The sequence below is a fragment of the Fukomys damarensis genome, unplaced genomic scaffold, assembly GCF_012274545.1.
Source record: "Fukomys damarensis isolate Sample0158 unplaced genomic scaffold, DMR_v1.0_HiC HiC_scaffold_38, whole genome shotgun sequence".
Taxonomy (NCBI): Eukaryota; Metazoa; Chordata; class Mammalia; order Rodentia; family Bathyergidae; genus Fukomys; species Fukomys damarensis.
This window is the reverse complement of record NW_022900950.1, coordinates 27,828,198-27,851,538: the sequence shown is the minus strand read 5'-3', so window position 1 is coordinate 27,851,538 and position 23,341 is coordinate 27,828,198. Positions and strand designations below refer to the sequence as shown.

Here is a 23,341-nt window from a genome sequence, read left to right as displayed (position 1 = left end):
AGCATTGCATTTATCTTTCATATTTTATCTTTTGGAACTCTCAATATTCCTTGTTGTACTTCTGTTTTCATTGTTATGCTTTTCTTGATTTCTCACTGATTTTTGTCACAACATTTAAAAATATTAAATTAGGAGTTAGCTTTGCTTTCCACAGTGAAACATTATAGCAAAACTAGGTGAAAATAAAAGGGTTGAGGAATGAACATGCCTTTGCTGTACAGTTGGAGAGCAAAGCAGAGAAAGACATGTTAACCTTGCTAATTTGGAAAATTACGGTTTTCTGTATATCTTGAGCAATGACTGGGTGAGTGATAGGATATTAAATCTGGGTGGAGAAATGTGTGCTAGCTGACAAAGCTCTCTGTGAATACTCAGTGCCTTATTTAACTTTATCATTTTATAGCTAATATGCTAAAAAATTCCTTATAGTCATAATACTTCCTTGGCATATATGTATTTCAGAAGGGACATTGGTTTATGTACAAATAACATAAGAAAATGATTTTCCTTCATTTAGATAAAATCCAGAAATGAGGTTGCTGAATCATACAGTGATTCAATTTTTAGGTTTTGAAGGAAACTCTATACTGTACTGATTTGCTGAAGTAGTTGCACCGTTTTGCATTGCAATTGTGTTCAAGTTCAAATTTCTCCACTTGCTAACACCTGTTACTTTCTTTTCTTTTCTTTTTAAAAATAATAGTTGTCAAGAGGATATGGTGACACATGCCTTTATCCCAGCACTCAGGAGACTGTGGCAGGAGGATTTGTGTGAGTTCAAGGCCACCCTGGGCTACATAGTGAAACCAAGGCCAGCCTGAACAACACAAAAAGATCATATCTCAAAAAAAAAAAAAAAGTTACCTGACAGGTGTAAGGTGATGTCTTACTGTGGTTTTGAATTGTATTTTTTTCCTGATGATGTTATATTTCATGTACACACTGAACATTTATTTGTCTCTTGAAGAACTGTTTATAGATGTCCTTTGCTTTAATAAAGTCTTTATTAATCATTTTGCCATTGAGTTGCAGAAATTCCTTATATATTTTGGAAATTAATCCCTTATCAGATAAATTGATGGAAAATACTTTCTCTCATTTTGTGCATTGTCTTTTCATGCTGTGATTCTTTCTTTTTGCTGTGCAGAAGCTTTAGGTTTGATGTAGCACCATTTATCTATTTTTACTTTTGTTTCCTGTGTTTGAAGGTTTATACATAAGAAATCATTGCTGAGACCAATACTGAGCTTCTCCTAAAGTGTTTCTTTTTTCTAGCAGTTTGATAGTTTCAGGCTTTAAGTTTAACACTTTAATGTGTATTACATTAATTTTTATATGTGATATAATGGTCCAATTTAGTTATTTATTTAGCATTCAATTTATTCTTATATACTTGGTACCTTTGTTAAAGATCAAATGACCACATATCCATGGATTTATCACTAGGGTCTATACCTCTGTCTTTATGCCAGGACCAGACTTTCCTAATTACTATAGCTTTGTAAATTGTTTTTGAAATCAGAGACAGTAATGCTACAAACTTTATTCTTTTTCAAGACCCACTTGGATATCAGGTATCTTTGTGTGTGTGTGTGTGTGTGTGTGTGTGTGTGTGTGTGTGTGGTTCCACATGAATTTGTGGATTGTGTTTCTATTCCTGTAAAAAATACCATTAGAAAAAAAAAACATTTAAAAAAGGGGCTGGGGATTTAGCTCAGTAGTTCCCCTGCCTGCCTTGCAAGCTCAAGGACCTGAGTTTGACCCCCAGTTCAAAAAAAAAAAAACCAAAACATTAAAAATACCATTGGGATTTTATAGAAATTGCATTAAATTTGTAGATATCTTTAGGTAGTATGGAAATTTTAAGGAGAGTTAAGTCTTCTAATTCATGAATGTGATATGTGCCCCATTTTTGAGTATTCTTTAATTTCTTTAATCCATGTTTTATAATTTTCAGTTTACAAGTCTTTTACTTCCTTATTTAATTTTTCTCAATATTTTATTCATTTTGGTGCTACTGAAAATGGGAGTTGGGCATGGTGGTACACACCTTGATCTCAATTACTTGGAAGGCTAAGGCAAAATGATCAAAAGTTCAAGGCCAGCCTGGGCAACTAACTCATTGAGACTTGTCTTAAAATAAAATTGAGAAAGGGATGAGAGTGCAGGACAGGCCTACAGCATTTGTGTAGCATGCAGGAGGTCCATTTCAATCCCTAGTTTTCACATCCCTCAAAAATTGAAGGAAAAATAAAATGAAATAAAATGGGGATGTTTTTCTATCTGTTTTCAGGTAGTTTGTTTTTTATTTAAAAGAATGGAAATCAGGATTTGGAAGAGTTACCTATATTATTGTGTTCATTACAACACAACACATAGCAGTGAAGAGTTGGAAGCAGGCGAAATGTCCATGAAGGACAAATAGTTACAAAAACATGGCATATACATACAATGGAATATTATTCAACCTTAAAAAAATAAAGAAGTTCTGCCATATGATACAACATGAAAGAATCTTGAGTGCATTTTGCTAAATGAAATAAATCAAATACAGAAGGGCAAATATTGCATAATTACACTTATAAGATGACTCTAAAATAGTCAAATTCATAGGTTCAAAGAGTGGAATGACGATTACCAGAGGCTAGGGGAGGGGGAAATGGGGCATTATTAATAAACAAGCATAAAGTTTCAGTCAAGCAAGATTAATAAATTCTAGAAATCTGCTCTACAAAATTGTACCTATGGTTAATATATATTCTACAATAACTGGATGAGGGTACATTTCCTCTTGTTTTCTTACCACAATGAAATAAATTTTAAGTCAGTAGAAATAAAATCTTATATATTAATATTTTAAATCAGTAAAAACATTAAAACATAAAGAATGTACAACTTGTAATCTCATAGGCATATGATATTTACAAAAGCAAGACATAAGGCTCACACACATACAAGAATTACATCATTTGTGTTATTTTTCTCTGGGTATAATGATCCAGAGTCTCAACATTTTTAGATCAAAGCCTGGCTCTTTCTGTGGATCAGCGCCTTTGCATATCTTGCCTTTGACCCCTGATATATTAGTGGTAGTTTTTCTTATTTTGTTAAAAGGTAGCATTGATGAATCCTGAATACACATTACCAATTAGCAACATGTTCCTAAGGTTGAAGAAAGTACCATCGGTCAGCAACTGCATCTCACTAGAAAATGGAGCTAAGAAGAACTTCAGCAATGGCAGATCAGCTCTGAAGTAAGCTCTTCTGCATTGGTGAAGTGGACTCTGCTTCTAGCACACTTCAATTTAATCTAAATTTATAATACCTAAATGGTTACTAGATGTGACAAGAATATAAACAAGGCATACTTCCACTTAAAACTTATGCAGTTTACAAAATTAATCCACACATATTTTTAAAATAATTACATCTTCATTAATTCAAGATAAAGTCTGACCTCTCTTAGACCCTGTTGGGCTGTGAGGTGACTTCTTTCAGATCCTTCTAGAAACTTCTTTCTAATAAATTTTCTCTCTTAACTTCTGCATAACAAAGGAGTTTATGGCAAATCTCACTGTTTATAACTTGTGGACAGTAGTGTCCACTATCACCACTTCTGTTCAACATAGTATTCAAAACATTAGCAAGAGGAATTAGGCAAGAAAAATAAATATTGGGAGGAAAGGAAGAAGTCAAACTATCATTATTGGCCAATGAGATGATATTCTACATAGAAGAACCTCCCAAATCCACCAAAAGACTCAGGATTAATAAAAAAATTCAGCAGTGTAGCGGATACAAAATCAACACACAAAAATTAATAGTGTTCCTATACACTAATAATGAAGCCACTAAGAAAGAAATTAGGAAAAATATCATTCATAATAGCACCAAGAAAAAATTAGTACTTAGGAATTAAACTAATGAAGGAATTGAAAGATCACTACAATGAAAGCCAGAGTACTATAAAAAAGGAAATCAAAGTGGACATCAGAAAATGAAAGATAGCCCCATTCCTGGGTAGGCAGAACTAATATAGTCAAATGCCAAGCTTCCAAGATTTATAAACATATGTAACACTACAATCAAAAAGAGAACAGTATTCTTCACAAAACTGCAGAAAAGAATCCTAAAGTTCATACAGAACCAGAAGAGACACAGAATAGCAAAAGGAATCCTGAATAATAAGAGCAAAGTGGGAGATATCACAATCCCAGACTTGAAGTTATATTACAAAGCTACGGTGATAACAACAGCATGGTACTGGTACAAACAGATATAGGATCTATGGAATAGAATAGAGGATGAAGAAACAACCCCAAGCACATTCAACTACTGTATTTGGTCTTTGACAAGGGGATCAAAAACACACTGGAGGAAAGACAGCCTCATTAATAAACTGTATTGGGAAACTGGCTAGCCACATATAGAGGACTGAATCTAGATCATATCTCTTAACCATGTACTAAACTAAAATCAAATTGGATCAAAGATCTAATCATTAAAACAAAAGCACCTAACCTGCTGGAAGATAAAAGAGGTTAAACTCTTGAAGTCATAGATATAAACAAAGACTTTTTGAACAGAACACCAGTTGTTCAGAAAATAGTACTAAGAATCAACAAATAAGACCATATCAAATTAAAAAGCTTCTGCACAATAAAAATGACTGAGTGAAAATAAAACCAACAGAATGGGAAAAATATTTTGTGAGATACTCCTTGGGCAGAGTACTAATATCTAGAATATTTAAGAACTAAAAAACATGAGACTACCCAAAATAAAAGTCCCCATAAAGAATGGGGAAGTAAATGAATAAAAACTTTAGAGAAGTACAAATGGCTAATAAACATATGAAGAAATGCTCAAGATCATTGTACATCAGAAAAATCCAAGTTAAAACCATACTGAGATTCCATCTTATTCCATAAAATAATGGTCTTCTCAAAAAATCAAATAATAAGAAATGTTGGTGAGTCTATAGGGAAAAAGAGACCCTTTAAAGACTGCAGAAAGCAGTACAGAGATTCCACAAATAACTGACACTAGAACTTCCATTGACCCAGCTATTCCTTTCACAAGTATTTTCCTGAAAGAGTTAAAAACATCATATTATAGTGATACATGCATACCTATGTTTATAGCAGCTCAAATTATAACAGCTAAATCTTGGAAGCAGCCTATCTGTCCATTAACAGATAAATAGATAAAAATAATATAGTATTTACTCTGGTACTACTCTGCCATAAAGATAAACGAGTCAATTCTAGGAAATTGGACACACCTTGAAACCATACTAATTAATGGAAAGCAGTTAAGAACACATGACTGTAACTATTGCTGTTAAAAAAAGCTCATGTAAATATTTTACCTTTATGCCTGTTCATAAACATAGATCATAGTGACTTAGTGACATAGTGAGATCATAGTGACTTAGCTGTGCTGTTCTCAGCAGCAAGATTTTCTCACTGTGTCTTGAAAACTTAATGTATTCTACATTAAATGGGTACTTTTTTCAAAATAAATACACAAAATAAGGATTGGGGATATATATAGCTCAGTGGTCCAGTGCTTGTCTGGCATGAGGAAGGCCCTGGATTTAATGCTCAGCATCACACAGAAAATAAAAAGTAGACAACATCTTGCCAGGGCATTTAAAATTATGCAGTTGTCTTCAAACATGAGGGTGATCACAATGATATATGAATTTCTTAGGGCTGCTGGCATTTTATTTACTAAATCTGTTGCTGAAAGTTGAAATGTACACATGATTTTGTTATATATTAAAATGGATTCTGTAAACACTGAGTTTTTGTATTACTATGTCTGGCTACTGTTGAAGTGTGTCCCTCCAATGGTTAAGGTGTCTGAGTTTTGGTCCTCAAAGTGGCAGTGTGAGGAGATGGTGTGAACTTTTACCAGATGGGCCCAGTGGGAGATCCGTGGGTGGGGGTAACATACCCTTGGAAGAAACTGAGTTTTTTTCTCCAGGGATCCTGATTAGCTCTCAAGAGCCTGTTGTAAAAGATTGAACAGGCTCCACCCAGCCTGTTTGACTTTTTGTTTGGTGATGTGACTTCTTCCTGAACACATTTTCCACCACCCACTAGTGGGTTCTCACCAGAGCTGAGCCAGTGCAAACACCATGACCCCAAATGTCCCAAACCATGAGCCAAATAAACCTCTTTTCTTCATAGAGTTAGTCTGCCTCAGGTATTTCATTTTAGTAACACAAAGTAGACAAATACAGGCATCTAAATGGTAAATATTTATGTTAATGAGATTAGGAAAATAAGTGATTTATACAGTTTTACAGATTGATGAGTCAAATAACCATTAAGCCATCTTGACTCAACCACAAATTCATGATTATGAATTTTCCCACAATATAGAGATAATGACTAATGAGAAAATTACAGTGCAAACACAATTAACACACTATATTTCACAATGAGATTAGAAAATGAAAAAGTAGTAGTTACATTTTGCTACTGAATGCTCTGATGCAGATAGAAAAGAAACATGCTTAGTACATTAAAGGAAAACAACTGATACAACAAGGACTCAGTGATACACTGAACACAATAACAACAAGCTTACCAAAGGGAAAAAAATAATACTTACTGGAGAAAACCACATCACTTTAAGAATCCAAATTGTAAGAGCGAAGTTCACAACAAGGACGATGAGCAAGAGAAGAACAAACAAGTAGAGACAACGCTTCCTCCATCCGTAAATGCCAATTTTGTAGACATTCTGGTTCTCTGGCCTCTCTATGTGGGTGCCTTCTGTAGTGGCTGTGTACTGCTCCCGAACCATCTTCACGAGGAGGCAAGAGATGAAGAGGGAGAGGGAGGGTGGGGAGACACAGGGAGAAAACTTATTTGTCAATGCTGATTTATTGTGAGCCTAGAAAAAAAAAAAAGTTTTTTTGCCCAAGTAATAAACTTCCCAAATGAATAATTTTTAAAAAGAGAACTAAATACCATATTACTTTGCAACATGTCATTGTATTTAAACCACTAGAAACTTTTATCATATAACATATTTTAGGTGTGACAAATTCATTTGAAATCCCATGATCCTATTTTCAGATTTTAATCAGTGAACTCAGCTTACACACACATACACATATATGGCTTTCAAAATCTGCAGGGTAAACTGAAGCTGAGCCTGGGTCTAGAGATCTACATTAGGGCACCATCTGTAGCAGTGGACCCATCCTTTGGCCTTGTTCCAGGACCTACAGCTATTTTGTTCCCCCTGACCCAGGGGTAAGCGAGAGTGAATGACAGACATGCAGTCAGCAAGGCAGAGGAGAGCCCTCCTGCCACACCCTGTGTCTGGCTCATCTTGCCTTTATTCACCCAGACATGGGTCAGAAAAGTGACGTAGGATTCATCTGCTTTCCAATATCCATTAGTACATACTCTGGTTAATAACCTCAGCTGTCTTAACTTTTTCCTAGAACCTGCAATATGCAATCACACCTGAGTGCATCCTTTCTCCTTTGTGCTCACAGAGAAGGCCAATTAGGCCTTAATTCTTCCCTAGTCTCCGATACTTCCTAACCTTGGAGTTAAAGCATTATCCTACAATTATCAAATTACCAAGTTTTTAAAGGTTCAGAAGGAAGACAGTCCCTATACACACACACACACACACACACACACACATACACACACACAAAACTATAATTGTAAATAAGATCCCAATGGTATAATTGACAATGTGTAATAGGAAGAAAAAGGCTAAAGTTATAGGGGAAGTGGGAAGGGTAGGGGAAAGTAACTAAGGGAAAAGAAAAAAATATGAGAAAATGAAAGAAATGGAAAAAAAGTTTTTGTAAATAGGGAAGGGAGGAGGGGGTGAAGGGAAGGCAGGGATAAGGGGAAAAAATAAGAACCAAGACATATCATGTAAAGGTACAAGATCCCAATGATGAATGTAACTACTGTATACCTAAAATGTACCAATAAAGTCAATGAGGAAAAAAAATTCACTCAGTTTTTTGTTAAATTATTAAATTATATCTTCCTTCAACTATTATATTACTCAGAATTTTAAAGACTCTTGAGACTGTTGAGGATTGCCCAGCTGCACGGGGAGCTCACCAGTGCCCCTGGCACATTGGAGCAGACTGGTGAGGACTGCCCAGATGCCGAGGCACCTCTGCAGCTTTCCTCCACCACCTGCCTGTGCTCACAGGCCTTCTGGTTGTGCTGGTACCTGTATCCACACTGCAGAGTCACGGTGGTCATAAAGGCCATTTTACTGAGCTCTAGAAGATATAATGGTAGTGAACAACCATGATAAAGACACATTAGACATCTGTAGTTGATAAGTTGGAGGGATCACCACCTTCCATCAGAATTTGGACTATCTTTAGGGGAAAGGCAGAAGGAAGCTGTAGTAGAATTTTCCAAAGTCCAAACCTTCAGGAGGTCAGGGAGCTCAGTTTGGGCTTTGCAGCCAGAATTCAGCATGCATCTCAGGGGTCTGCCATTGGCTAGCTGAGACTAATTGACTTAGTTCTGCACATTGCTGCCCACATTGTCTAATATGACAGCAGAGGTATACCCTGAAGAGGCTCTTCAAATTTTTTCTTTCTTTTCCTCATATTTGTAGTTTTTAATTTTTAGATTTAAAATTTTATTTTTTTCCCATTTAGAAAGTTCTTCCTTTTTTCTTTCTTTTTCCTGCTCAGTCTCTTGATCCCTCACATTATTTTCCATCTCTTTTTGTTCCTCATCCTGCCCTAATTCCGATTTCTTCTTTGTTTTTCTTTTCTTCCCTTTCCTTCACTTGAGTGCCATTAGTTTCAAAGGAAAGTAAGTATAATTTATAGCTTCCCTATTACTGTTAAATTGTTCTATTCTTGTCTTAGTTCTTGCACTCTGTCTTTCCCTCTTATCTTCAACAGTTTCCTAGAGTTTGTGTGATCATCCTGTGTCCTCTGGCTTCACTTGAAACCTTCCCCTATTTCTCTACCTATCTGTTTCTCTCCTCCTAACCCCTTCTAGTCCCTATTCTGAAGGGTAAGTTGCTATACTGAAGAGTTTATTCACTATAAACATAATTTGGGCTAGTCCTCGATGTTCATTTAATTGAAATGATTAAAGGTAATAGATTAATAACTACAACAAATCATCAAGTTCTAAGCTGTGCTTGATGCTATTGTGTTGCTGATTGCATCAATTGGGCTAAAGGGTTGTGATTGATTTAATGAGTTGTCCTTTCTGATATTATGAAAATGAGAGTGTGTCTGAGTATGTAGACTCAAAACCAAAAGAGAAGCCATATCAGGAAGATCAAAATACTAACTCAGGAATTAAATCAAGGACAGCCCAACAACAAATATAAAAATGAGAAAACACTTAAGCAAGGCACAAAGAAAGACTTCTAGTTCAGCAACAGCAAATTCTAGGGGACAAGGTGGAAAAGCCTGACAGTCAACCACCAGGACACCCTGAACTCATAGCACAGAAAGTAACAAAATAGATCAATCAGGCTCTAGAAAAAATTGAAACCGAAATAATTTCCCAGATAATTATGGAGATGGTGAGCACAATGAAAGACATGATTAGAGACTCTAGAACAGAAACTGGCAAAAAAATAGATGAGCTCAAGACAATGATAGAAGCCATGAATGCCCAGCATAGGAAAGAAATGGAATCCATGGAACAGATTCAAACAGATATCCAGGAGATTAAAAACTCTATTGAAAGCATTTACTGCGGGATAAACAAATGTGAAGATAGAATTTCAGATATAGAAGATAGGAATGTGGTACCGGGGATTGAACTTGGGTCCTTGTGCTTGCAAGGCAGGCCACTGAACCGCTGAGCTAAATCCCTGGCTCCTAGGACACACATATTTAAATACTGAATAGTTTCTCTGGTGTGAAAAACTAAAAGTGTAAATAAGATCCAAATTGTATAATGACAATGTAAAATAGGAAGAAAAGGGTAAAGGTGTAGGGCAAGTGGGTAGGGTAGGGGATAGGAAATAAGGGAAAAATATGACAAAAGGAAAAAACAGAAACAAAATCTTTTTAAATGGGGAAGGGTGGAAAGGTTGGAGGGGGTGAAGGGAGGGCAGGGACATGGGGACAAACTGAGAACCAAGATCTGTCATGTAAAGGTGCAATATCCCAGTGCTGAATGTAACTGTACTGTATACTTAAGGTACCAATAAACTCAATGAAAAAAAAAAGGCTCTTTATAAGATACCCAACATGCCATTCTTGCCTATAATAAGGTTCCCATGTGTTGACCTCCTTTAAGGCAGAAAAGAACATATTCTGTGTATAGAAATGTTTATAAATATTAATTGTTAATGTAAATAAGGGGAAGAATTTTAGCAATGAATTCAACTCTATGAAGAGATTTAAATTATTTATTTTCTCTTTAAAGAAAAAATAAAAGAGTTTTATCTATAAACTGGTATAGACTTTGATTTAAGTGTAGCAGAATATAAAACATTTTCCTCTTAGATTTCATATACAGAAATTATATATTTTCAGGGCTGCTTTGTGTGCCTTATCGAATTGCATTAGTCATGGTCTAATTAAGTTTTAATTTTTTTCCAGTTTAACAGTAGGCATTTTCTCCATGTTATTTCTGGGTATATAAAATCATGTTTCTCTTATATGGTATTTTCAGATACTGAAGACTGACCACCTATGTTGCTGATTTCATGAGGGCATTGCTGACTGCCTCTTTTCTTCGAGCCCCTTCAGTCTTTCCTGTGTTAGAAAATCCACTGCCCATCCATCCAGCGGGCCCCACTCTTATCCTGGTTCAACCTCTTTTTCCTCAAGCACTGGTGCAGCAAGTTTTAGCAACACTTTCTATCAACATACCCATGATCTGCGTATTGCCCCCATTTCCATTTCTCCCATGCTAGTGCAAGCCTACCGTGAACTCTCTCTTCTGCACTTGTGCAAAAATCTGACTCCAGAAGTTCTGTAAAGGACAGACTGAGAGAGCATCCAGATGGGGAGTGGTGGCCAGAAGGTCTGAATTTAAAGCAACACTGTTTTCAGTAGTGCTACAGATCAATAAAACTAAGGATGTAACTGTGTGTGTATTTCTATTCCTTCTTATATATATAGTTTTTAAAATTGTTGGTTTAAAGATTATTAGGAGTTTAATGGCTGAATGCAATTTTATTTTATGGTCAGAAATAATAAATGAATCTACAAGGCCCCAAATTAAACTACAGACAGGGGCTGGGGATTTAGCTCAGTGGTGCCACCACCTGCCTTGTAAGCACAATGTCCTGAGTTCGATCCGGTACAGAAACAAACAAACAAACAAACAACCCCCAAAAACTACAGACAGGGCTTTGCTCCTCTGGAGAGTCTGGGTGAGAATACAGCCCTTCTCTTCCAGCTTCTAGAGGTTGCTTGTTCTCCTTGGCTCTGACCTGTTTCCCTCATGCCCTCCTCTCAGTCTACCTCTGACTTTTCACCCTCCCCTTCTAAGGAAGCTTGAGAGTCAATTATATTTACCTGAATAATCCAGAGAATTTCTTTATCTCACAGATCTTAGCATAATTATATCTGCAAAGTCCCTGCCATCATGGAAGGTAGCCTGTTTCCAGGTTCTGGGAATTAGCACACAGACATCTCTGGAGTTATTATTCGGTCTAGTACAAAGTGCCTTTGTTCACTCTCACTGAGAAAACTTGCTTTTACTTAAGGCAATTGTTCTTGGTTTACAGGATGGATGATTGCAATTCTGCTACAAAAATGATGCACAGTAAAAATTCTGAGTAGCTGAATGAATGAATCTTTGAATTTGACAAATGTTAATTGAACTACCTCTTGGAGGATAATAGAAGATGGGTTAGATAAAGCTTGTAAGGTTTTTATTAAATAAAATATTCTAAGACTCAACAATATGCTAAATATATTAAAATGTTTCAAAACTTGTGGCCATTTTCCTTAAATAGTGATTATAAATGAGTTAATCTCAAACAGGATGTAGACTACTGGATAAAAATACATTTAGATATGACATGTTGGAAGGGGATTGATAATAAAGAAGTTTAAAGTTTCCATATTTTAAATATGAAAAGAATACATTTTAAATATGAAAAGAATAACGAGGATGTAATTAAAGAGTGGAAAAACAGTTTTAGAACTGTCTTATTTCCAACTTCTTTACTTTTTACTTCTCACTAAATGGCAACTTCAAAATTCAAGCTGCTCAAGTCAAAACTGTGTAAATCAGTCTTCTCAGTCTTCTCGTCTTTCTCCATCAAGTGTTGTACCACCTTAAACCCAGACTGACTCTTTCTACCTACCACCATCCTTTGCCTAGGTTGTTGTGACAGCCCCTAAGTATTCTCACCTTTCACACCTCAGTCTTCTGCTGTTTCTGACACAATGGTAGAGTTTTCCTTTTAATACATGGTTATGTTACACTTCAACATAACCCCCTCCAAAACTTCCAATCTCAGAGTAAAAAGCAAAATCCTCCTTATAAACTCCATAGCTCATCTTGCCGTCATTCCTTGTCACTTTCTCCTTTCTTCCTTGTTAAGGGTGGATCTTGAGTGCTCCCTCATGTGGTAGAGGCTTGGTCAGCAGCCTGTGGTGCTACTGGACCAGTGAAGCATGTTGGGTGGGGCCTAGTGGAGAGGGGTGAGGTCATGGGGCATGCTCTTGAAGGTGGCATAAAAACCCTGGCACTTTCTCTTCTCTCCCCTTTTAGGCTGCAATGAATGACCAGCTTTGGTCCCTGTGTGCTTCCTGTCATGATGTTCTGCCTCATAACAGTGAGGCATCACGGTCCTAAGTGACTTGGCCAAGTTACAATGGACTTAAACTTCTGCAACCATGCATGCACCAAAATAAGTTTTCCTCTCTGCAGGCTGATGATCTCAGGCATGTTGTCACAGCAATGGAAAGTTGACTCATGCACCCCCGTTCCAGTTCACACTGGTCTTACTCATTGGTGTGTTCTCCAAGTGCAACCCTCAGGGACACAGTTACAGGTCCCTCTGTATGGATGATCTTCTCCCAGACAACTGCATGGCTTCTTTCAACTTTTTCAAATTTCTTCTCCACATTCACTTATTAGTTACTTCTTACTTAAATAATAACCCCGCCAACACCATCACACAGTTAGCTCTACTACTCGTTTAATTTTTCCATAGTACTTAATTTTACATAATATATGCATTAGTCAACTTTTCTGATCCTGGACATGATGTCTGACATCCACTACTTAAAGGAGGAGAGGTTTAATTTGGCTCACAGTTTAAGGTAATGTAGTCCATGGTTCTCTGGCTCCAAGGCATTATAGCAGAAGAGGCAGTGGAGCAAGATGCTTAGCTCATGGCAGCCATGAAACGAAGCAGAGGATCAGTACCAGAGAGGAAGGGGTGAGGGAGCAAGGTGTAGACCACAAGGCTACACTTCCATAGCTCACACAGACACCCAGAAGTGTGTTTTACTAATCCCAGGCAAATCAAGTCAGCACAATCAAACTTACCATCACAACATCCTATATATTTTACCTATTCATTTTATTGTAAATGCTCACTTCACTACATGTAAGCTTTGAGAGGGTGGGATTTTCAAAATTTTTTTGGACCCCAGCACCCAAACAGTACTAGACATATTGTATGTGCTCAATAAACATTTGCTAAATAAACTAAATAAAAGTGCTGAATGGACAAACACCCAGATAATCTTGTTTAAATTACAAAAGCAATAATATGAGTTGAAAGTTACTTCTGAATTTTGGCTTTTTATAAGTAGTAAATTTAAATCTACTCACAATGGAGTGTATACAGTTAGTTTACTGAGGATACTTGGCAAACTTGATTATAATCTGGCAAGCTTCTCTCAGGAAAGAAGAGATTGGAGAATGTCCTCTTCCATGTACGGCCATAGGAAGAGGCTGGACCTCACTTTTTGGGTGGGACACAGACCACTCACTGATTTTCAGGAGTTCGCAACTTGCTTTCTAGTATCTCATATGGGAGTTGTATTTACCCATGCCATCTCTATTTGATCCCAGAAATTAGTTTTTATTTTTTGCTAGTTGTATTTCTTATTTTATTGATTGCCTTCATGAATATTACTGGTTCAACTGCCACCAATGTTGTGTTGTATTAAAAAGGCCTTAATCTAGATAAGCATGAGTTAAATGACTGGTTGATATATTAAAATTTAAATTTTTTTTCTAAGAAGTTGACTTTGTCATTTTTCCCCCATTCAGTTTATTGGTACGTTTAAAGAAAACAATACAGTTACATTTATCATTAGGATCTTGTACCTTTTCATGATATGTTTGGTTCTTATTTTTCCCCCAAAGCCCTACTCTACCTTCACCCCCTTCACTCTTTTCTATTTACAAAGATTTTGTTTCCATTTTTTCACTTCCCTTATTTTCATTCTCTTTCCCTTTAATCATTTTCTTCCTGTTTCACACTATCAATTATACCATTTGAACCTTATTTACATTTTGTTTTTCACACACACCAGTGAAACTATTTGGTATTTACTCAAGTGTGTTCTATTTATTTTACTTAAGAGTATGGCCTCAGTGTGCATCCATTTAGCTATAATGACTGTAGTTTCTTACTCTTTATGGCTGAATAGTACTCCATTTTATAGAAAAACCACGTTTTCTTTATCCAGTCTCCAGTTAATGGGCATTTGGGCTGTTTCCAAGTTTTAGCTATTACCAACTGTGCCGTTATAAACATGGGTGCACATATATCACCATGGTATGATTTTTTAAAATTCTTCTGGAAAAGTTATGTTATAAGTCACAACTTATAAGTCACAAATAACTTCATTAGACACAAATTAAATATCCATTGGAAAATATTCTCAGAACCTCTCTAGTTCAGCTAGCTTTTTTCACATAGCTAGCAAAATTAGCACTGGGCAGGATACCAATTCTCCAGCAGATGGAGATCATGTAAGGTGATGTTTGTATTGGGAAGAAATTGTAATGACTGGAACAATGCATGGTGCTGTGTGATCTATTTATAGCCCTTTACAAAAATAGTGGATGGAGGAAATGTTTCAGAACTTAAAGCCTATATTCCATGACAAAGATTCTCAGTTTCAGTAAATGTTGAGCAAAGTTTATTTTTCTGGACTCCGTTATTTATAAAATAATTTGTTGTCATTAAAAATTACACCTCTCCTGTTTTCTATCCTACAAAATATTTTGATGTTATACAAACTATGACCAGCTTTAAATGGTTTTCTCAGATATATAGTTATTATTCTTTTAAGGATACTGCTCCAGACGTACATCATTATGATATGATTTTAAATAAATATTTATTTTGATATACTTTTAATTTATGGTCCTTTATCAGTTACTTAAGACAAAGACCTTTTATATTCTTTGGGTTTTAGCATGATTTACAACTGATTGCAATGTAGCATCTAAGTAAATGCTCCTAAGTCACATTCTTTATTTCAACTAACATTACTGACATTCCTAGTTTGGATAAAGCATTTCTAGGAATTGGGCATATAAAGATGATAGATACATAGAGCATGCTCAGAAGCAAAGAATACAGTATAATTATAATAGGGGGAGGATTGGAAAAGAACTAATCAGATTCTTTAAAAGTGAGAAGTTCTATTATGTCTCTGAATTCAAAGTGTGAGTTGTATAAAGTTGGAAAATACATAGTTTCCTGTAGTTCTGACAGATGTATATATTTTAGTATATGTGCTGCCGAAGTGAGCACTCACAGATGTGTATAGCTGAAAGGAGAATTAGTATGTTGAAAGGTATAGTTTTCTTAGAGAATACCAAAGAATGATAAAGATGGAAAAATGTAAGTCAAGTTTAAAGGACGTGGCTGATAAACAATGGGTCTAAATATGAACTAAAAGGTCTAATCAGCTTATTGGAGTGCCAGTGGAAAGAGCTAGCAAAAATATAGAGAAGATGATGACTAAGGAATTAATAACCAGGAATTTTCCACAATTGAAGACAAGTTAGTTGGAAAATAAATTTAGACTTCTGAGGAGGATAAATTAACTCTAAGTTGTTAAATATAAGCATGAATCTAGAGAATGCTAAAACTAGGATCTTTTAAAATCCAGCAGAAAAAGAAAAGATGTACTATTTAAAAAGGTTTCAAAATACAGTACTTACTGAATGAGTAAATGAGCCATTGAAAGCCAACTGGCAGTAACATACACTAGAAAAACATTAAAACCAAAAGTGTGATGCCAGAGTAAACACCAGACAGAATGAATTTCAAGGAGAAAGACACACAAATAAATCCCACCATTTGGGATTCAGGTCAGTGAGGTTTGCTTTAGCACAAGTATGGCCCCAAATATCAACTCTGTAAAGATGGAGTCAGGAAGCAAAACTGAGAAAGGAAATCATTCCAGGAAGACATGCAGGCTGTGGGCTAGAAGTCGAGGTTCTAGAAGAGATTTTTCTACCCAAACATGCCACATGTCTGGGTACCTGCTGGGGATGATCCTAGTCACTGGGGCTTGAACAGTGATTCCAAGAGGAAGTGAGGAGGAGGGGGGGAGGAGGAGAAAGAGGAGGAGGGGGAGGGGAAGGGGGAGGAGGAGGCGGCGGCGGCGGCGGCGGCGGCGGCGGAGGAGGAAAGGCATCTCTTCTAAGATTCCTGGTTCACTGGAACCTTCTTCCCAACCCATTCGGAGATGAGCTTAGATTCTTTGTGCTGGAGGCTCATTCTTAATGCTGCCTTTACTCATATTGCTTGTTTCCAATCTGACTCAAGCTCCACAACAGACCACATATGCTCTGGCCCTCAAATAAGATATAAACCTCAGCCACTCCTTCTTTTCCAACGGGGAGAGTCTGAATACTAAGATACCATAGATACAGAGTGGATTCACCAGGAAGCTACAAAAATGATAGATTGTGTGCATCTAACAACACACTCAAGAGTACCTAGATCTATCCATCTCTATTTGTGAAAAAAACTGACAGGACTGCGAGAAAACACTAAGAAAGCTATTTTCATCCTGGATTTCAACACACTTTCATTCATAGATCAAGCCTACTAAAAAGAGTAAGGTTTCAGAAAACCTGGACAATATAATCAAATTTTTTTTTGTTTTTTTGGGGTACCGGGGATTGAACTCAGGATCTTGCACTTGTGAGGCAGGTGGCGGAACCACTGAGCCAAACCCCCAGCCCCAACTTAAATGTGTTTAAATGGACATATGTACAGCTCTATCCTTGAAATCAGGAAATATTTATACTTTCAAGCACATGACTGTAGGATAAAATGAATCCCAAGATGGCTGCACTGTGGTTCAAGCTGTAGGGAATGATTTCCAGTGAACATTAAGTCAACAAGATTTCAGTGCTGGTATACCTCGTCAATCTTGTTATCAATAACTGATATAACCAAGGTCATTACTGGCACATGCCCATTACTGTGTAGAATCCTATAAACCTGCACCACCACAAAGCCCTGCCAAATCTGTCCTGAGAATGTATGTTATGTGGCTGGGCAGCACCTGAGAATAAAGATGTCAAATCCAGCTCTGTGTCTCTTCTTTGAGGTGCTCAAATCTCAAGTGAACTTCCCCAGTCTGAATTGGTGACAACAATCTAAAAATTGACAACATTCCTTGTCACAGGAAGTACAAAGATATGCCAAAACATCTCTCCGCGAATTTATTTTCTCTGCTCATAGCATAGTAAGATTAGAAACTCATAACTTCATACCGGATAAAAGGAAACCTGCAGATATTTGGAGTAGTGCTTCAGAAGGCTGGGATTGAGGCTTGGTGAGTATATTCACTCTGACACATACCTCTGATTTGCACTGTTTTCCTACCAGATTCTCAGTAGTTATTTTTGCAAGGATAAACACCAGTTGTGGTCCATAGATTCTCCTGTTGCCCTCATTTCTTCATGCAGCATATATCAAGGGTAGACTTCTGCCTGCCTTGGACAAGGTCATTTCAGACACAGTCTTGCTGACCGGGGGCTTAACAAACCTGTGATGTCAATCTGAAAACTCTTTGAAAATAATTGTTCACAGTTTCAGAAACTGCATTTTGTAAGGTACATCATGTAGCTCCGATATTGAGAAGCATATTTTCTTGTCAACACTGCTACTACCATTGTGCAGCACTGTCCTTTAAAATGGCCAGGCAACCCATGTAAGAAGTCAGTTACAACTCCGGAAGTCATAACTTGGATCAGTATGGACTGTGTGCACTGACAGGTAAATGTGTGGAGTGCAGCTTGAGTGCTTGGATGTGATGGCAACAGCCAGGTGCTACTGGAATGAAACTTGAGCTAATGATTGAGGGTTGAGCAAATCACCCAAGATAAGAGAACAGAGAGTATAAAAACCTGCCCACACAGAAGTGGTAAATAAGTAATGTAAAGTGAGAAACAAGCACGTCACAGTATAAACAGGCATGTTCTCCAGGGACTCAGAAAGGAAGGAGCAGGTTAATGTCCTTAAAACGGACTGAGAATAGGTGCACGTGTTTCACCTCTGTTTTCTCTTAAACGTCACCAAACCAGCTCATTCCAGAATTAATAGCAGCATATTTTCTGTCTCACTGTTTGCCCTGTGACTCATGAGAAAACAAGAGCAATGGAGGTGCTTACCTCAGTAGATACGTGACAACATTGTAACAACAAAAACGTAGTAGCGGATAAGTTGGGAGAAATACTTGCCTTAAACTGGGACAAATATAAACTCAATGCCCTTAAAATATAAATGATTTCAATGAAAGAAAAATACAAGATATTCTTTATTGTTTTTGTGGTTCTGGTGATGGAACCCAAGGCTTTGTGTATACTAGGCAAGTGTTCTACCCCTGAGCTTGGGTGAGTTGTGGCAATGGATGTGCATAATCATCAAAGAAACACAAATGGGTAAGGCATATAGTGAACATGGTCTGCTCACTATGACTCAAAGAAATACAAATACACACAACTGTCATAAACAGCAGTTTTCAAAAGCTAAAGGAAATCTAAAAACTGACAATAGCCAATACTGACAAAGTGTTTGAAAGGTGGGCATGCTTGCTATTTCTCTGCTGTTGAAAGTAAAAATTAATATAGTTCCTTTAAGGAAGATATTTTTCTGTAAATACCAAGAACTTCAAGCATGGTAATTTAAATTCCAGAAACTTAGCCAATGAAACAACTAGAAATAAAACTATAATTTGTGCTTAAATATAAAAACCTGGAAATTAAAAGATAAAGGATTAAATATCAATTCAGTAAATTATTGCATAGTAAAAATAAGTGGTCTATATGTTTGAAATGTAGGCAAAATATGTATGTAAGGCATATAATAACCTAGCAAAATTTCAGTGATGTTATGTTAAATGAAAAAATAGAATATATAAATACATATTAAAACATATCCATAGGAAAATATTGTAAACTAGATAGTTAAGAATAGTTTTCCCTTTGTATTTTACCTTTTTCATTTAAAATATAATTTCCCAATGTATTTTTTTAATATTTGCAGAATTGAGATTATATATTTTATGTATGCAGATAGTCCTTTTAATAGCAAAACAAGGCCAGGGACTTAGCTCAGTGGTTCTGCCGCCTGCCTTGCAAGTGCACGGTCCTGAGTTCAATCCCCGGTACCCCCCGCCAAAAGCAAAATGAACAATAAATTTATCATATTTGTTCCAACTTTGCAACAACAGTTAGGGTAACCTAATAATTTCAAGACAATTCTGCTTTATTTTTCAATCAAATCACTCAGCATGGTAAACCTAAGTATGGTGAATTAGGTGGATCATAATTACCAATTTCATCCAAAGTTACAATCAGCATAATTCTCAAAATAACATATAGCCATACTATAAATACACATTCACATGGGCACGCACACACACACACACACACACACACACACACACACAGATTAAAAGGTCATAAATCTGTTCTCTCTTTTTAAAAGTAAGATTGACTTAAAATAAAATGGCAAATTCTACCATTTAAAAAAGTTCCTTACAAAATATACCAAACCAGAAGAATAAATGCCCTTTTAGTCTCTAATAAACCCAGAAAGGGAAGGAACTTTCATTTAATGGGTCAAATGACTGAAAGAAAGAAAAACTCAGATCCACTTGCATGATGATGTTAGCTTACAAAACTAGTTTGTTTTTTATTTCAGCTGTAGGTTTATTTTTAGAAATTGTACTATATTTATAAAAATAGACAATTAAAATATTAAACTTTTCTCAGTGTTTTGTCTGATTTTTATTATGTACCCTCAGAAATCTGAAGAATTTACAGTGTACTTACATTTTATTTGACTACAGAAAATATCGACATCTGGTGACTGAGCAGGCAGAAATGACACAGAATAGCACTGAGCAGGTACAGTGCTCGAGCCAACAAAAAACACACAGGTTTGAGCATCCTAGAAAAGACTCCTGCACTGGGACACCTGGCCTCTTAACTAGAATGCAGGTGGTACTGGTGCTATATTTGATCCACTTCTTGGCTTGGTCCATACCCAACCTCAACCTCTGATTGAGTGCGCATGGAGCAAGTGGAGAAAATAGTAGTTAGCTGCAGCGAGTGCCGAGCTAACATTAGCAGAGAGGTTCTAGTCGGGAAACTTAGGAGTCCCAGATGCAACTCCGACTGTGTTTTGTGTGATAGTGGGCATCTATTGTTTTCTTCACATCGTCTGACAGCAAGTCCCTTCCATTTTCTTCTGTATTGGATAGTGGGTGTCTACTGTGTTGTTCTCTGTCATGATAGTGGGTATTTTCTTCTGTATTTATGATAGTAGTCACTTAACTGTGTTCTTCGGTGTCATCCGATGGGGAGGGCCCAGTTTTCTCCTGTGTATTGTGTAGGTAGCTACCGTTTTCCTGTGTATCACCTTACAGTGGGTATATACCATTTACTCCTGCACCTACTTTTTCCTTGTCCACTGCAGGATCCCCTCCTCAGCCCCGTGTGGCTATGGTTCAGCTGTCGGTCATTGTGCTCCTCTAGCATCACAGCCATGTACATGGCACAGACTGAGCAACCAGGGCATATGATCAGTGCACACAGAGAGAATGGCATTGCTCAATGCCAGTTGTTCCAAAATTGATGCAGATGCTCCTGGAGAAAAGCTTGGCCCTGGTGTCAGAGGCTAATAGATCACCTTGTACTGCACCACAAACTTCCATCTTTCTCACTATTTAGGGAGAACTTGCCAGAGAAGTGCAGAGGAATGGGAAACAAGGAAAGAGAGTGTGAGGGTAATGTGGTAATACTACTGATGTAGTTTGAGACCCCAATTCAGCACTGATTTATGAATTCCCATGTTCCTTCTATGACCAGACTTCTTTGACTTGGATTATTGTCACTGACTCCTGAAATAGTCCTGAAATACCACAGAGACAGAAAACTTTTACTAACTTCATAAATGTCTTTTAGTGATTTTTAAAGACTGATGAGCTCTACACTGCTAATCTACCCTAAAATTTTGTGAACATTAGACTCCTAATTGTCTGTTTGATGTCTGCTTGGTATGTCAAACTGAACTTGTTAAAAGAAACTTCTCAAAAACTTTACTCCCTGCTCCCAAATCTACTCTTTCCTCATTTTCTTCCCATTTTATCTACTTCCAGTTGGTTATCTCAGAGAAGCAAGTGATATCCACAATTCGTCTAACTGCCACACTCATGTCTACTTCATCAGCAAGCCCTGTGGTGTCTAGCCCTCTGATCTCCTGGTCCCTCCATCTGCACTGCCTCATACAAGCCAGCCTCATCCCCAGAGTGGCAGGCAGCCTCTTCCCTAGTTTCCTCCACCCACTCTGCCCCTCAAGGTCCAGTTCTCCACATGGCAGCGCAGAATTAGGATGGGGACAGCCTGTTTAACGTCACTTGGTGGCTTCCCACTGTACCTCAGATAGAGCATATTATCTCCACTGGCACACCAAGGTTCTCCAGTTCCATCTCTTCCTTCTTGGTCCCTCTAAGCTGTTATGGGTTAGAATCCCCTCAAAAGCTTCACAAGTTCTGAGGTAGGGCTTTTGGCAGGTGACTGGATCACAGTGGTGCTATAGCCAACTTGCTGTTAGGAAATGGTGTCTGATTGAAGGTGGGTCACTGGAGTCCTGACCTGGAAGAGTCTATCCCTCATCCCCTATTTCCCCTTGCTCTTCCCTTTTCTAGCCATGATGTGACTGGCTTTCCTCCACAGCAGACCCTTCTACCATGTTGTTTCTGTCTTGGAATTGGCCAACATACATGCCCAAGACCTTAGAAACTGTGAGCCAAAATAGACCTCTCTTCCTTTACGTTGCGGGTGTTGGGTATTATGGCTCGGCAAAAGGAATGTGACTAAAACAACCAAAATGACTTCCTCTCAATCCTACAGACAGGATAAGCTCTTTCCAACCTCATAGCTTTTGCCGAGGTTGTTTCCTTTGGAGAACTGGTCTGTAGCATGGTATCACAAGGCTGCCACTTCTGCCTTCTGGCCTGACTCTTCATGAGCACCCTTCTATGTACCGTTTCTCCTGTATGATCTACAACTGTGTCTTGTTTATTTCTACCATAGTTTTCTTCAATTAATACAAGTTTTTAATACAGAACATCAAAGTTTACTTTTGGGAATTGGTACCTACATAAAGCATATCTTGATCATATTTAATCCTTTTACCCTCTATTTCTTCCCCTCCCACTGATCTCTTTCACTATTTCTAAGCACCTATCTTCTAGTTTTCTATTATCTCTTATTGTACTCATTCATTTATTTTAGCTTTTTTGAATAAAAGAAAACATGATATTTAACTTTCTGAGACTGGTTTTGCTTAACCTCATGGTATACAGGTCCATCTATTTTTCTGCAAATGACTTGATTTCATTCTTATTTATAGCTGAACAATATCCTACTACATATAAACGACATTTTCTTTATCCATTCATCTGTTGGTGGGTATGTTGGCTGTTTCCACAGTTTATTTATTGTGCATTAAGATGTTATCCATATGGATATGCATGTATCACTGTGTAATCTTTAATTCTTTTGGGGGTATATCCAGGAGTACATTGTATTGCCTGTTCCTCATGAAACTCATCTTCATGAGAACAGAAAGGGTATATAGTATCTGAATTAGGGGCTGGTCCAGACATGGTCTCAATTATAAGTGTTTGTCAAAAGCAGGCAGAATAAAATAGATTCTCATCTACCATATATTTTTGGAATAGATTTCCATGTCCAGGATTTAGTTAGCATGATGATTTAAAACCTAAACTGGAGAACTGCCCCTTTCACCCAGCACAGCATAGGAGCCGAGAGGCAGCTCATGAACCTCTGGTAGGCCCACCTCTTCGACTCAGTGCACCAGAGGA

General features: G+C 37.2%; 1 protein-coding gene across 2 annotated transcripts in view; it reads right to left on the bottom strand.

Moving 5' to 3' along the window:
• Positions 1 to 23,341, bottom strand: part of Sgcg (sarcoglycan gamma) — a 128,891-nt gene that overhangs the window by 67,817 nt on the left and 37,733 nt on the right. For both annotated transcript variants that reach the window (XM_010607479.3, XM_010607480.3), the window contains exon 2: positions 6,625 to 6,819. In XM_010607479.3, coding sequence (XP_010605781.1) covers positions 6,625 to 6,819 — 195 coding nt within the window. The remainder of the gene's footprint in view (positions 1 to 6,624; positions 6,820 to 23,341) is intronic.